The sequence below is a fragment of the Ambystoma mexicanum genome, chromosome 1q (assembly GCF_040938575.1).
Source record: "Ambystoma mexicanum isolate Mex_15411 chromosome 1q, UKY_AmexF1_1, whole genome shotgun sequence".
Taxonomy (NCBI): Eukaryota; Metazoa; Chordata; class Amphibia; order Caudata; family Ambystomatidae; genus Ambystoma; species Ambystoma mexicanum.
Window position 1 is genome coordinate 1522817738 of NC_090922.1, and position 15516 is coordinate 1522833253.

Below are 15516 nucleotides of genomic sequence, written 5' to 3' on the forward strand. Positions count from 1 at the left end.
AACCTCTAAACTAGGGAGATATGGTAAATGTGACAGGCACGGAAGGTAATCAGGAACAGGGGACTCCCTCCAATTTGCACAGATACTCACACATACCAAAATGCTTATTCTCTCCTCTGCACCAACAGATAATAGAATGCAGCTATAACCCTGAAATAATTTGGCCTAGCTGCGCATATACTTAGACACCTCTATGTACACCCCATCAGTCTTTAGAACGCAGCTATCTCACACGACACATTGGCCTAGCTGCACACAATCTCATACACAAGCTCCACCGCCACCAGAATGCAACTAACCACCAGGTAATCCGCTCTGGCTGCACACATATTGAGTGCACCCAAGAACTATTTACTACCCCCTACTCTTTCCACTGACCTGGACTACGGTCCCCGAGTGCGTCCATCCCACAGCATTTTAAGATCATACCAATGGTAAAAAAGGCGCTATACAAATGCTCAATAACATAACATGATAATAAACTTGTAAAACCTTTAATAAGTTAATTGAAATTTGAGCTTGGCGCGCCTGCCTGGGGGGAATTCTTTCGCATTCATTTGTAGTTACACTTTGCTCTTGGTTGTGAGCTGCTCACCCTGCAGGTGCTGGCCCATTAATACCTTTAATTGTTTGGACAGGTGCAGACCTATGGTCTGACAATTGCCAGCTCATGCCCAATTTCACAGACCGGCACTGCTGCAGCCTGTAACTCACTCAGATTTAGCTAAATGGGATGAGAACCTTACCACTAGCTCCAAAAACATGATAGAGCTACTTATTGAACACACTGACAGAGAGTACAAAAGAATAGAGTTACACATGGATGCTTCAAAACAAGAAATTGCAGATATGCCAGTCTCTGACACAACTAAATAAAATAAAAAAACACACAACTTAAAATTGTTGTGCTGAAGGGCCATGGACAGTGTGTCTGATTTTGCTCAAGGACCAGGGGCAGCAGCGCAGTGGGTAGGTTTTGGGTCGCAGCTTTGAGGGTCTTTCAGTATTGAGGGGTCAGAGGCAGCATCACAGAGTTGTGTTGTACTGCAGGTACAAGACCAGCAGCACAGATGGTAGTGTTACAATGAAAGTTTGAGGCAGCAGCATGCATTCCGTTTTGGATTCACTTTCCCAATGGGCTTGTGGAAAAGTGGGCCATGTGCGATGAACATGATCACATGCAAGAGGTTTAAATGGTGCCCACCTATGCTCGAGTCATGCACTCCCAGTCTTGGCCTGTGAATGAAGGCCAAAACAAATGACAATTCCTTGAACTCCACCCCAGTACCGACAATTAAACCAAAATGAAGTCTGGGGTCCCCCTGCAGCGAAGGGGCAAACACAAGGACAGCTTTGCAGATCTGGGGTCGATCCGCTGTACCAATCTGTGCCCCAGAAATAGGTTTATGATCTTACAAGCATCCGACTGAAGGCTTAAGACTGAGCTGGACCAGTCGTAACAGTGGGATCCACCAAATGCAGGTTGCAAGGCAGCAGATGCTTGGAGGGCGGAGGTCCACAGCTCTAATCCCATTTCTTTATCGGTTAGCCTTTTTCGCAATAAGGCATAGTGTCATAAGTGTCTTCAATGTAGTAGAAGCAAGAAGGCTCAAAGGGTACTAAGCAGATGGGGTGCAAGGAGAATTGGGACCCCAGGAGCCTTTGGGAGTGGTGAAGGGAGCTGGTTACATTGATGGCTGGGTCCAACACGGAAAACAGCTATACCTTGTGGGGTCATGGTAGCCAGACCAGAGCTGAAACATTTGGAAACTGGGGTACCTTAAGGAGATGTTCTCTATGTTATAAAATGAGAAGTTTGGATGGCTGGGATGAACGTAAGACATGCAATGCTGATCTCCCGGGTGGAAGATCCTCAGAGGGCCTCCTACACGGGCACCATCCTAGCTTGGTGTAGCCATCAGGCATGATGAGATTTATTAAAGGACACCAGAAACATTACTCTATGCTTTGGAGAGCATTCAAATGTGCAGAGTGTGGTCAAACACAAAATCATGAATTAGAGGTCAGTAAGATAGGCCATGAAGAGGAAGTTGGTAATTCCAGGAAAGTTCACAGATTGGTGAATAGCCATAGGATTCTATTAAGCCTCTGGGTTACAGTGCATTTGTGAGCTTCAATGCAGCCATGCATGCCACAGTACAGATGGATTGGTAGCCCCTACCTGTGTGGTTTAGGCTAAACATCTGGGTGTAAGCAAGAATTCGAATGACGATGGTAGCCTACAGTTTGAATCATATGTGGAGTACACTTGAAAGGATGATTAATGTTACAGGTCACAGGCGAGTAAAGGGTACTTACCTCTCGTCTGCGGTGGATGGAAATCGATCCAATGCTGGTACCATTTCTTCATCAGATCGGAAGGAAGATGCCTGTCCAGGCGAGCGTGTGAAAGATGCACTGCTCTCTGACGTATATCTAAAAGAATCAGAAAAAGTGCTCAGTAGTAAAACCTGCAGGAAGTTTGACACTGCAGTACCCGTCATTAAAGTTAATATACTGTGCCACCCTGGTACTCATTTGTATGAATCCAATAAAAGGAATTACAACATGCAGAAATATTATAACACTGATTCTCAGTTAATAATGTATTTCATGGAGATGATTACATACTCTTTCCCACATAACTTCCATCCTTTGTTCAAAAGTCTCCTTTAAACACATGCCTTGTGAGGCTAAACTCAAAGTACCCCAACCTAATAATAATGGGCCTCCATAGGGAAAGTTAGAAAGCAATTTACTTTCTGTGGCAGGTCAGAAGAAGGACACAGACACTTGGAGGACATGATGCACAGTATGTTATCAAAGAAACTTCAAAAGGCCTATCTTTCCATATCACTTTGGGTGTTCCTTGCCTATTTTACTAATTACCGGTGCTCGTTCGTCAGTTGCTAATGTCTAAATTAAACTATTTCTCTGTCCAAAACTTCTCTATCTGACCCTACCACTGTGAAAACTAACTGAAATCAGGAGAATGGCTCCCTTCTCATGAGAGTCCTCCTAGTACCACTCCAAATGTTCTTTACTAGTATTTGATTTGCAAATAATCTCTTATGACTTTGTGGATCAGTCTCTTTAGTTCATCAACTGCATTATCAAATCTTCCTTTCTCTTTTGGAATCCCGTTTTGAACTTTCACATATGATTTGTACATCCTGTCGTTGCTGTTAATCTACCTTGTTAAAGTATAATTCTTCTGGTGTGTTTTCCCGTCTTGGACAATTGCATACTCCCTTCACTTGGGCTATTTCTCTTGATATATATAGTCCAATTGGTTAGTTCTCTCAAACTGTGGTTCACACTTTCTTCTCTCTCTCAAATTGCATTTTCCTTGTACAAGGGATTTAGTTACATTCCCCTTTTTCCAGGGCAGTTCGTCCTACTTTTGTGCTCTAGTACCAATAGGATTTACATTCATCCGTTTCCATTTGAGCTCTGTTTCCCATTCTTCACTGATTTGAGTAATGTGTGCACTGTAATGATCCCCTGGATGCCACCTGTGCTTCCTTCCTTTCCATTACATTTGCTCCTGGCTGGAGATGCCCTCAGAAGCTTTCTCAGTCGGCCACATCTCCTCGGATCATAGACAGTTGGTTTTGTTTCGCTGGCGTCTCCTCTGCCTTCCCTTGCTTCTACGTAGTGCACTGGTACTTAAGTGAGTGACCAGACATCAACTGGCTCGCTCCTAGTGGTGGTCTCGGCGATAGTTTGTGGATAAACTATACACCACTGCTTAACATTCATGGCCTCATCACCAACCTCTTGTAGGCTCCTGCCTTGTCGTCTTCTCTCTGTTCACGTTCTCGAGAGAGATCAAAAGTCGCTGGTTTCCGTCTTCTCCAGGTATGACGTAGCTTGGGGCCTCCCAAGCCTGCGTACATCCTCTCTCTCTCTTCTCGTCAGCTTCTCATGGATGGCTCATTAATGAACCTCCCTGTCCCAATAGATTGGTCATTTTTATTTAAAGTGATATGCCTGTTTTCCATAAGATAATGGCATCAGTATTGTTTTTCTTCATCCCAGTTTTGTTTTTTTATATCTTCTGGTCCTTTTGTCCATCCCATGTAAGCTACAATGTGACCAGCTTTACGGAGTTCCTCACGGGAATGGGAGTCCTTGTCCAATAAGGGGTAGGCTGTCCCGGGGGGAGGCTCTCCCGGTCAGGTCCCACTTGCCTCTACTCCTAGGATGGGTATTGGGGAGCAGGCTCACCTCCCTAGCCTCACAGGGGGTGAGCTCCCCTTGGGTAGAAGGGACACATTCCCTCGATTCGTCACATTTCCCTTTTTACTAAATTGGAATATCCAATGACAAATTGGCTGGAAGCAGAGAAAGGACTGAGGTATATCAGCCAGGGAGCGCGTAAGGATGGAAAGGGATGAGTATGGATAGAACCACACTTTATTGTTAATAATTTTGTTTTAAACACAGACCTACCTCGATATCAGCTGAGTGCAGTACAGGGTATGGGCAGCAAGCATTTGGTCTGACATCTTAACAGTAGCACATTTGTGTTTTACCTCAATCAATGAGGGAAGCCATGATTTGTCACAATTCCTAAAAGGGGCATACAGCCTAAAGACCTGCATTTGTATCGTCCACTGTCTTTGTTGAATATGGATATATTGAATAGGGATATACAAATACTTAGTGCCCTGTTATCTACTCAACTGCAATGGATGGTGACTGGTTTCATACATCCGGATCAAGCAGGAGTGATGCCTGATAGGAATATGCTGCATAATCTTAGGCACCTTCACCAAGTCATAGCACAGTCTAAATCGATGACAACACTTCATGGTCCACTGGATGCTGAAAAGGCATTTTATTCCGTGAGATTGAAGAACAATTTACTTACTCCTGGTAACATTCTTTCGACTGGATGTTCCTCCCACGTATTCCTCATCTTTGATATTCAATATCGAGCTTCAGCTACTTCGGAATTCTATTTCTGGCAAAGGGTGCTGCATGTCGATGCAGTCAACTCAATGTCCCCCGAGGGCCACCGCCTCAAGGATGATGTCAACAAAGGCATATATAGCGCGCGCAGCGCCCATTGGCTTCAGTTCTGTTTTTTTGTGCCATTCTCAAATAGAATTACCTGCATCAAAATGGGTTTGACCGTACTAGGCTCTGAAGGAGCTAAAGCTGCGCAATAGCAATAGCATGGGAAATTTTACTGCAGGATAGGCTAGGAGGGCGATCATCCAGACGAAGTTTTGACAACCTTGAAATGTAGATGCAAACAGCCCTACGTGTATTGAACCTGTGAAATCTCTCCCCACTCCTTGGCAGGATGAGGTAGAGGATAGAAAGTGGGTAACACAATCTTTTGTCCTAAATGAAAGTCTGCTGTTTAGGCTAGCAAATTGTCCACATTCTTGGCCATGCATCTGCTGCCAAAATTGTTCCAAAGCCAGTGGTACAAAGACTTTGTTGCTGGCCTTCTGGCCGGCAGCAAAATCTCCATTACGTCATCCGGGAGGTCCCAATCGTATCACAGCTTCTCAGAAATCATGCGTGAAGGCAGAGTGTCTTGACCTCAGGATGGAGAACCCGACCCTCATCTCACAAGAGAAGGTCCTCTCTTTGTGGAAGACGTATTGGAGGGCAGATGGGCATGTCCAGAAGGCCCTGGTACCACGACCTCCTGGTCCAATCCAGAGCAATTAGGATCATGGATTTTCCTAACCTTCAACCTCCTGATCATGTGGGGAATGACGGGGAATGGCAGAAACACGTACAGGAGTGGAAACTGCCAGTCCACCATGAACTCGTGCCCTAGAGCACCTCTTGGCGGAAATTCCCTGGAGCAGTACAGGTCGCACTTCTGGTTGACACTGGTCGCGAACAGATCCACTTGAGGGGTTCCCCCAAAGGGTGAAGATCTCTTGAAGGATCGATGACGTGCTCTCCTGTCCGGCTGGGTGAACTGCCGATAGAGATTCCTTCTGGCATTGTCCAAAACCAGAGCTGCATTGCCTCTCTACACACTGGTAGTTATCCTACACCTCCTCTCTTGTTGAGGTAGCACATGGCCACCGTATTGTCCATCATTATCAGGACATTCTTTCGCCGTAAAGAGGGCAGAAAAGCCTTCAGTTCATTCCTGATTGCTCTTAGCTCCAGAAGATTGATGTGTAGTTTGGACTCCGATGGTGGAGACCAACAAACGCTTACTGTCAGATCATTGGCATGAGCTACCCACCCCATGAGTGAGGTGTCTGTCACTACTGTTCCCTCTGGCCATGGTTGCCAAAAAGGTGCTCCCTTCAGAATGTTGTCCTCGCAGGCCCACCACAGGAGATCCTGTGCGACCCTACTTGGAACCTGAAGTAGGTCTGACATGTTCCCAGAGAACTGAGACCATTGTGTCCTGAGAGCCTATTAAAGAGATCTCCTTCTCAGGCAAGCCTCTGGCTCCAGAAAAATGCAGGATGACATGAGGCAGAGCAACCACAAAAAGTCAGAGGCCGGGAGACGCTGGGCACTCCAAAACTTGGAAACCATCTGCAGAATGTCTTGAGCCCTCCCCTCGGGTGGCAAGCTCTTTCCCAAGGATGTATCCAGTACAGCTGTGATGAACGGGCACTTTTGAGATGGTGTCATATGGGACTACTTGTAATTGAGGGAGAAGCCCAGTCTGTGAAGAGAGTGGTAGGTGAGGTTGAGATGCTCCAGGATTTGTGCAGGAGAACGCGCCCTGATCAGCCAATTGTCCAGGTAGGGGTAGACGTAAATCCCCCCTCTCCTGAGAGTCGCTGCCACCACCGCCATCAGTTTGGTGAAAAACCTTAGGGCTGAGGTCAGCACGGATGGCAGAACTCGAAACTGATAATAAGAACCGACAACGGCGAACCGCAGGTACTTTCTGTGCTTGGGATGGATTGGCACATGAAAACAAGCATCCTGAAGGTCCAATGACACTAGCCAATCCGGAAGTTGGAGGGCCTGAAGAATCTGAGAAAGTGTGACCATCTGGGTCGGAGAAAGTGTGAGTGTGACCATCTTGAACTTGTCCTTCCTGAGGAACTTGTTCAAGTATCTCAAGTCCAACATATGTCTCAGTCCTACGTCCTTCTTGGGGATTAGGAAATATGGAGCACCTACCATCCTTTGTTCCTCTCTGCCGGCTCTATAGCACCTTTCTCTAGCAGGGTCAACATTTCCTGCACACGGAACAGATCTAAAACCTTCAAAGAATGGCTTACCGGGGGATGGTTCCGAGGTCTCTGAATGAAGGGAATGCAGTAACCTTTGGCTATGGTTTCTAATGCCCAAGCATCCCAAGTAATGTCACGCCATTCTTTCAGATGCTGAGATAGTCTGCCTCCCACTTGGGTGTCATGACTCAAGACCTCAGAGGTTTTGAGGCAGCTGAAGCAGTGGCTGTTGGTAAATATGCTTCTGCTTGAGCAGGCTTTGCACCTCTCCCTCGTCCACCAAGAGGGAATCTTCTTTGGCCTCTTTGACCAGCCATTCCTCTCGCTCTTCCAATTGAGGAGTAGTAGCGAAAGGATCTACTCCTCCAAGATGGTCCACTGGGGTGAAAAGGCTAAGGCTGTCTAACAGCGGCACCAAAAGATTTGGCTGCTGCCTTCAAGGTCTGCAGCTTCAAGGCTTTCGTCAGTCTTACTGCCAAAAAGTTGACACCCATCAAAAGGCATGTTAAGGAGTCTGGATTGCACATCTGGTGCAAATTCAGACTTCCTTAACCATGTATATCTGCGAATTATGAAGAGACTCGCACATGGCTTCCTTGCCATCCTCAACAATGGCCAAGCAGCCGCCTCTTTCCTCCCCTTTGGGAATGGGCTCAGCTGCCATAGAAATGCAGCCCCATAGAATGTATGAAAACTTTGCCAAGGCACATGTGGAATTGGCTGATTTAAGAGCCATGGTTCCAGCAGAAATTACCTTTCTTGACCAGGCATCTACCCTGTTATCATCTCTATCCGGTGGGATGGTCGGATAGGCTGCCGGTTTTGATGTAGCAGTTGATGCCAGCACCACCAGACTTTCTGCGGTAGGGTGTTACAATAAGTAGCTGGGGTCTCTGCTTGATGGACGGTATTTTTTTCAAGTTCTTATTTACTGCCGTACTTGACTCTGGTGCTTCCCAATTGGCACTTACTCTCTTCTGAAGAGCAATGTGAAAAGGTAAGATGGGATGCTTTTGAGGACCTTTATCAAGGATGTCTAAGGTCATCCTCTTCGAAAGGGATGGCAGGTCTGCTCCATCCCAGGTAATCCACTACCCTGGTCATCAGCTGCCTGTAAGAGGCATCTGCATGCTCATCTTACTCAGGCTTTCCAAATTCTAATTCCGGTGAATTGTCCATCCACTGGCAGTCTGCACATTGTCATATAGATCCTTTAGTCTGCACTCCTCTGAAATTAAACTCATCAGGGACATTGGGTGTGCCATACTGCAAACCAAAGGGTGCACCATTATCAGATGGCTCATTGTCTTCATTTTTTTGTTTTTTTTAAAAAAAAATTCAAAACCTTTATTTTTGGTTTTTTAAACTAGAAACAACTACACACCCACATTAGGGTGGACTTAACTCTGCGCCGTGTCCCACTTTCCCACCGTCCCCGCCTCCCCTCTCTCCGACTCCCCTTTCAGTTTTATAGCCTCATTCGTTTGTGTAGCCCTGTTCCAGTCCATTGCGTCATGGAGGTGGTGCCACTGGGTCCGTGTATTTACTGAAGTCTTTCTTCTGTATCTGAAGCGACGATCGAGCTGGAAGGAGTCTCTCCTGCTTCATTTAGCAAGAATAGTACCAGTGGGCCCCAAATATCTGGTGGACGGGCATGCAAGGATAATAGTTTGACAAAGTCCGTTTCAACATCCTGGCAATAAAGAATGTCCTTGCGCCAGGCAGTGATTGTCGGGGGGGGGCCTCGGCCCCAGGTCATGGCCACTCTCCTACGGGCCAATGTCAACAGGAGTCCTGCTAGTTTCCTAATCGGGGCAGAAAGTAGTTTTGTCATCCCAAGTAAGGCTGCTGTTTGGCCCGGCTGCATTGCCTCTCCTATTATTGCCGCTGTTGTCTCTAAGACTTGGCTCCAGAACAGTGTTAGTTCGGGGCAATCCCATGCGAGATGGACAAAGTCTGCTGAATGTGCCCCGCATCTTTCGCATTTTGCATCCGCCGCTGGGTGATGCTTATTAGCTTTCGCTGGTGTGTGGTAGGTCTGGTGAAGGAAGTTGAAGTGGATTAGTTTAAAGCGTGAGTTGAGGGCGATTTTTTGTGTCCGTTTCAGGATGTAGGTCCAGTCTCCTTCTGATATGGGAATGTGCAGGGACTTTTCCCATCTGGTCTTTGCTTGGTTGAGGATGGGGGTTGTATTCGTACTGATAGATTTGTAGATTTGCGACACCAGCCTGCCTTCGCCTTGTGCCTGTATGGTGCTATGCAGCAGTTGCCAGGTTGGGGGCTGGCGGGGGAAGTCTGGTAGGAGTGCTTGCATAGTGTACCGGGTCCTGAAGTAGATGAATACGTCGAGTGCGGTATTGCCGTCTTTCAGTTTTGCCTGTTGCGGCGTTATAAAGCCGTCCTCAGTGAAGAGGTCTCCCAGGGTCTTTATGTGCAGCTTATCAGTCCATTGGTGAAATACTTTCTCGGACGTCAGTGGCACCCCTGGTATGAACTTGATGGGCAGCAGGGGGGGGAGTATCGTGTTTGTACCGCGTACCTTTGAGTAAGTTTTTTCCAGACTTTGTACGTCGATAACATTACGTTCATGGTGGAGTTGGGGACGGGGGGTTTGACTGAAAATGACAGCGGTTAGCAGGTTAGGCGTTGCCAGGGCTCGTTCCACTTGTACGTGCGGTCCGATTGTGTGAGTTGCGTACCAGTGACTGAGGAATTGTGCTTGCGCGGCCCAATAGTATTTCTCCAGGTCTGGTAAGATCACCATTTTGACCAGGGAAGCTCTCCCCCAGAGTGATAGAGGTAGGGTCTTCCACCGTGTCACTTTTTCCTGGAGGGATTTGACCACCTCTTCATAGTTATCTCGGAACACCTCGTGGTAGTTCAGAGACATTTGGATTCCCAGGTATCGGACTTTGGATGTTTTCCATGTAAACTGGAAGTCATCTGCAAATGGTTTGGTGGCTGGGGTCAGCGGGAATACGATGGATTTTGATTGGTTGATTTTCAGTCCAGAGGCTGTTCAAAGTTTAATAACTTCCCTCATGAGTGGGTTCAGATTGTTTTCAGGATCTCGTATGAACAGCACTACGTCGTCTGCGTATAGGGATATAATAAGCTTGTGTGGTCCTATAATGAGTCCTCTTTGTTGTCGTTGTTCTCTTAGATTGGAGGCCAGTGGCTCCATTACCAGGGCGAAGATCAGTGCCGAAAGCGGGCAGCCTTGTCTGGTGCCTCGTTGGAGTTCTATGGGGGCTGATTTTGCCGAGCCTACAATGATGTTGGATTGTGGCTTGTTGTAGAGTAGGGACACAAGTTTGATAATGCAGGCACCTAGACCCATCCTGGTGAGTACAGCGAACAGGAACGGCCATTCCACCGAGTCAAATGCCTTTTTGGCGTCGAGAAGGACTGCGATTGCTTGGTCTAAAGGGTCAAGCGCTTCGATGACGCTGAATAGCCTCCTGATGCCGAAGGTTGTGTTGTGGCCTGGTATGAATCCAGCTTGGTCGGCTAGCACCAGGGCGGGCATCAGTGGTAGCAACCTGTTAGTGAGTACCTTTGCGAGTATTTTATTGTCAATGTTAAGGAGGGAGATGGGTCTGTAGGATGCGCAGTCTTCTGGTGGCTTGCCGGGTTTGTGTAAAAGGATTACATAGGCTTCACAGGTGGAATGGGGAGGTGTCCCTTTTCCAGAGCTTCTTCGTATACTGCCGCCAGGAGAGGGGCAAGGGTGGTTGCGAAGGCTTTGTAGAATTCTCCCGATAAACCATCTGGACCAGGGGCCTTGGAGTTAGGGAGGGTCCTGATGGCCTCTATGATCTCCTCTTGTGTGATTAGTTCATTCAGTGGTTCATGCAGGAGATGCTCGACCCAGTATAACTGTGTGTCTTCAAGGTATTCTAATGGAGCGTTCGGGTCACCGATGTGATTAGTGCTGTAGACATCCTGATAGAAGAGCCTGAATTCTTCCGCTATCCCTTCATCAGTCTGGACCAGCTGTCCCTGCTTGGTTCGAATCCCTTCTATTGAAGACCGTTTGCTGTCAGCCTTGATCAAATTCGCCAGGAGAGCTCCGGGTTTTTGACCTTCGCCATACTGCCTGACCTGACTGCTGCGGTTTAAGAATTTAATTTCGCGATCGACTGCTTGGCTAAATTTTCGTAGCTCTTCCTTTAAGGCGGCTGCTATTCTTGGATCGGTTGTGTTAGTACGCTGGAGTTCAAGCTGTCTTAGCTTCTCTTCGCAGGTTGTCAGCTCGCGCCGAATGAGTTTGAGTATGCCGTTCTCTTTGGCGTGACAGACCCCTCTAATAAAGCACTTTAGAGTTTCCCAAAGTGTGCTGGCTGAGGAAACTGACCCCGCGTTACTTTCTAGGAACATGGAGATCTCCTCTTTCAGCTCGGAAGCAAATACCTTGTCTAGCATCGAGCCGGTCTTGAAGCGCCAGCGTTGTAGCATAGGTTTGGTATTGGCTGGGTTGAGAACGAGAGTTACTGGGGAGTGATCGGAGAGGGTTCTTGGTTGAATGTTGCACGTGCCACTTGTCCATGGGCCATTCGCTGAGGTGAAGAGGTAGTCGATCCTGGAACTTGTGTTGTGTACCGCAGAGTGGAAGGTGTATTCCCGCAGCTTCCCTTTAGACGCTCTCCAAGTGTCTTTTAGGTTGAATGTTTCCCCATCGTACTTGGGAGGTACAATGAGGTATGGAGGAACCGGAGTTTAGGCTGCACTGTCTCCGGGGGCTCACTGGCGAGGTAGGGGGTGTCCCCCGGCTGGCAAAGCGAGTGAGACTGCTGTTGCGAGGGGAGGAGGCTTTGCCGAGGAGCGGCACTTTGCGCGATGTGATGGTGTCGCCTGCAAAGCGAATTCTATTTGCCGGGCGAGTCTGTGCCACGTGTGGTCAGGCACCCGAGGCCCCCTCTCTCGCCAGGACAGGGGAGCAGCCCAGCAGGACGACAATGGCTGTCGTTTTGTGCTAGGTGTTTGTGGCCCTGGACTCTGGAGTATCTCTTTTCCCAATGAGAGGCAGTTTTTTTTTTATTTTTATTTTTTAAATGTAATTCTTCCCGGGCTCCCCGTGAAGCCGATCAGGTATGGAGGGGTCCTGTAACCATCTGTCGGGGAGGCAGGGACTCCTCTGTGGTAGGATCGGCCAGTTCTATTGTGCCAGCTGTGTTATAGCTGTGAGTGATCAGATTCCTCAGGGTTAAGTGGCGTGCATGGAGCGTGGGACCGTTTGCTGTGAGAGTGCCCCGCTGAGCCCGCATGCGGGGCCGCGGGGGGCCGCCGCTAGAGCCCCGTCGGATGTATCAGTGCCGGCGAGCTCCGGCGCCTCACTCGTCGCGGCGCCCCAAGCGGCCTACTGATCTTCACCGACCGAGGGATAGGGGTGCGAGGGCCGACTGCGATGACACCGAGCAGCGCTTGCTCCCACCCTCTCCTTACCTCCACGTGCGGCCGGCTGCGGGCTCTCCCTCCTCTTCGAGCGGGGAACTCCTCCGGCGGGGGCTACTCCGGCTAATGCAGCACCCGCGGGCCCCGCCCGGGGCTCCAGCACCCAGCTCCGACGAAGGGCCGCGGGGCCCCGCAGCAGGCAGGGCGGGAGCGGCGGGGGAGGGGAGCCGCTCTTCAGCCCCTGCACCGTCTCGGCCCTTGGCGGCTTCTTCAGGGTGGTGTCGGCGGGATCCGCTCCACCTGTTGGCTCAGGATCAGGGGGCAGGGGGGAGAGAAGGATTATGCCTGGTTCGCCTGCCGCCAAACCCCGCCTCGGGGTCGACGTCTGCTCCGCTGCAGGAACCTCCAGGCGCTCCGGAGTGCAGTCAGCTGGGCTTCGCCTGTAGGCGAGGGGCAGACTGGCGTCTCGCTCGGAGATCCCCCCCGACACCCGGCACCCAGGCCGCGATGGCCCTCCTCAAGCAGGGGAAGGTTGTTTGAACCCCAATTTGCGGGAGCTTGTTGTAGGTAGCACCATTAGCCAGGAATCAGGCAGTTGGATTAGTAGATCCACCGGGATCAGCAGGATTGTTCAGGATTAATGCAGGGCTTGTACGGGAGCTCAGCCCAAAGCGGCCATCTTGGGTGGCCCTCTAGCGCCCTCTGGCTCATTGTCCTCATAAAAAGAGGTCAGAGATTTAAAGAAATCCTTTCTTGGTAAAGGAGTGAAGGTATGTTCAGGTAAAGGCGAAGAAGGCTTTGAAAATTTCAAGTCCGATGCCCGAGGAGTCATCCGTCTTCAAGGAAGGCGTCTTCGACTTCGATGGCACCGAAGGTTTTGATGGTATTGATGGTGCCACTGGTGTCAATGGGTTCACTGGCATCGATGGCGCAGCTGGCGTCGATGGCGTTGACAACCTCGACTTGTCTTTCGACTTATAACCCGAAGGATCCCTCGATTTCTCATCGTGTCAAGGCTTTGACAGCTCCCAATGTGGATCTGGCCTTCGTCCAGGGCACGAGGGCGCACATGATTTGGCTCAAGCTCCTTCCTTATTGGCTTTAGAAGGCGCGGTAAGAGCATGGCTTGTCGAGGGTTTTTGGCTCTCGAATATTTTAATCATTGCTTGCCTGAATGCATCCGATTCCGCAGGAGTGGAGGCCTTAGTGGGACAGGATATAGCTTTCTCAGGAGAGGAGTCGGACGAGGACTTCGAAGTAGGCAATTTATGGTTCCTCTCCTTCGACGACGAGTGGTGGGAGCCACTCCTTGACCGGGACTTTTTTGCCTTCTTTCTTCGAGGAGTGTCGTCTCTTGCTTCATCAGAAGAAGGTTTCTTCGACGGAGTAGACTATGGGGATTTCTTAGGGAATCTACTTACCGCCAATTTCCCCTTAGGCCCCTTCAGTGCTTTTTCAGTCATCGATTAACACTTTGAACAGGCCGAGGTCTTGTGTTCCACACCGAGACATCACAAACATACTTGATGCGGATCAGTCAGCGACATCTAGGCATCGCAGTCTTGACACTTCTTAAACCCGGTCTTCGGGGTCGTCAGTGTTGAAGACGAAGACATTTTCAAAATCTTGAAGCGCGCTGTAATCTAAGCGTAAACTTACTCGGAAAAACGGAACTGAAGCCAACGGGTGCTGCACGTGCTATATATGCCTTTGATGACATCCTTGTGACGAAGTCCCTCGAGGGACATCTAGTCGACTGTATCGATGCACAGCACCTGTTAGGCAGAATCCTGTGCAGTTCCCTTAGGTAACACTGCAAAAAGATTAAGACTACAGGAGTAAGCAGTAAACCCAATTGGTAGCAGTCTGCACCACCCAGATTTACCTGGTAACTGTGGCTGAGCAGTCAGACCTCTCTCAATACACAATAGGGCCAAAACACAGTACAGCAAACAAACACTGAACAGAGCTTTGTATAAAAAGTGTATAATTATTTATTTAAAACACACTTTAGGCAATATACTAGCACTCTAAAAAAAACAGTCAGGTAAAGTATACACAACTCTCTTGATAACTATTAGAAAAGTCAGAGTTAAAACACCACGATTTGTTAAAACAGATGTGAGGGCATAACCTAGATGGCACTCAAATAGTTAGGGAGAGTAAAAGGCAGAGCATAGAAATAAAACAGGTCCCAACACTTTTAGGAGTTCTCAGCAAGGGGATAAAGGCAGTATATACTGTAGAGCCAAAGTTCATAGGCCAGGCCCACTTTAAAGGGACCAAAGCGAAATGTGCCCAGGATCACACGGTTTAAAAATGCATTAAAAGTCTTTTCAGAATGTTCAAAAGAGGTTGGGGCGATTCAAAAAGGAAAAGTTAGAAGGTCTGAGGCCAACCCAGTTGGCAAGCCAAGGATTTAAGGGTCACCTTGGGCAAACCCAAGAAAGACAGGCCAGGCAGGACACAGTACCTTAAACAGAGAGGAAGCTCCAGCGGTGGCAGTTGTTCCTGGCAGTGGTTGCAGTTCGTTGTTTCGACCAGGGGAAGAGAGGATCTTGTCGAGGAGGAAACGTGGAGTCGTTGCACTGCACAGGGATGAAACCAGCCGCGGTGTTTGTCAATAAATGGAGCGTTCCTTTTATTTGCGGTCAAAGTGGTGAAGCTTGGCTATCCGGCCGCCGGGGTGCTTGGCACGGGAGATTCGACCAAGAGAGGTCTTTGGACAGCGAAAAGGGCGAACTGGTTGGTCCCACCAGCTCAGAGGAAGAAGACTCGTCCAGCAGAAGATCTTCTCTTGTCTTCGGGAAAGTGGTGAGGTTGTTGCAGCAGGGCTCCACCGTCGTTGCAGATGGCTCAGCTTCTTCCCTCTTCGGATTCTTAGGTCCTGTGGCGACTTCTGAAGTTCCTGTCCAAAGGCCCTGCTTTCATGCAGAGAAAC

General features: G+C 48.8%; 1 protein-coding gene across 8 annotated transcripts in view; it reads right to left on the bottom strand.

Moving 5' to 3' along the window:
* The window catches only part of SZT2 (SZT2 subunit of KICSTOR complex), a 2035845-nt gene that overhangs the window by 973296 nt on the left and 1047033 nt on the right, over positions 1 to 15516 (bottom strand). For all 8 annotated transcript variants that reach the window (XM_069642429.1, XM_069642432.1, XM_069642427.1 and 5 more), the window contains one exon: positions 2320 to 2436. In XM_069642429.1, coding sequence (XP_069498530.1) covers positions 2320 to 2436 — 117 coding nt within the window. The remainder of the gene's footprint in view (positions 1 to 2319; positions 2437 to 15516) is intronic.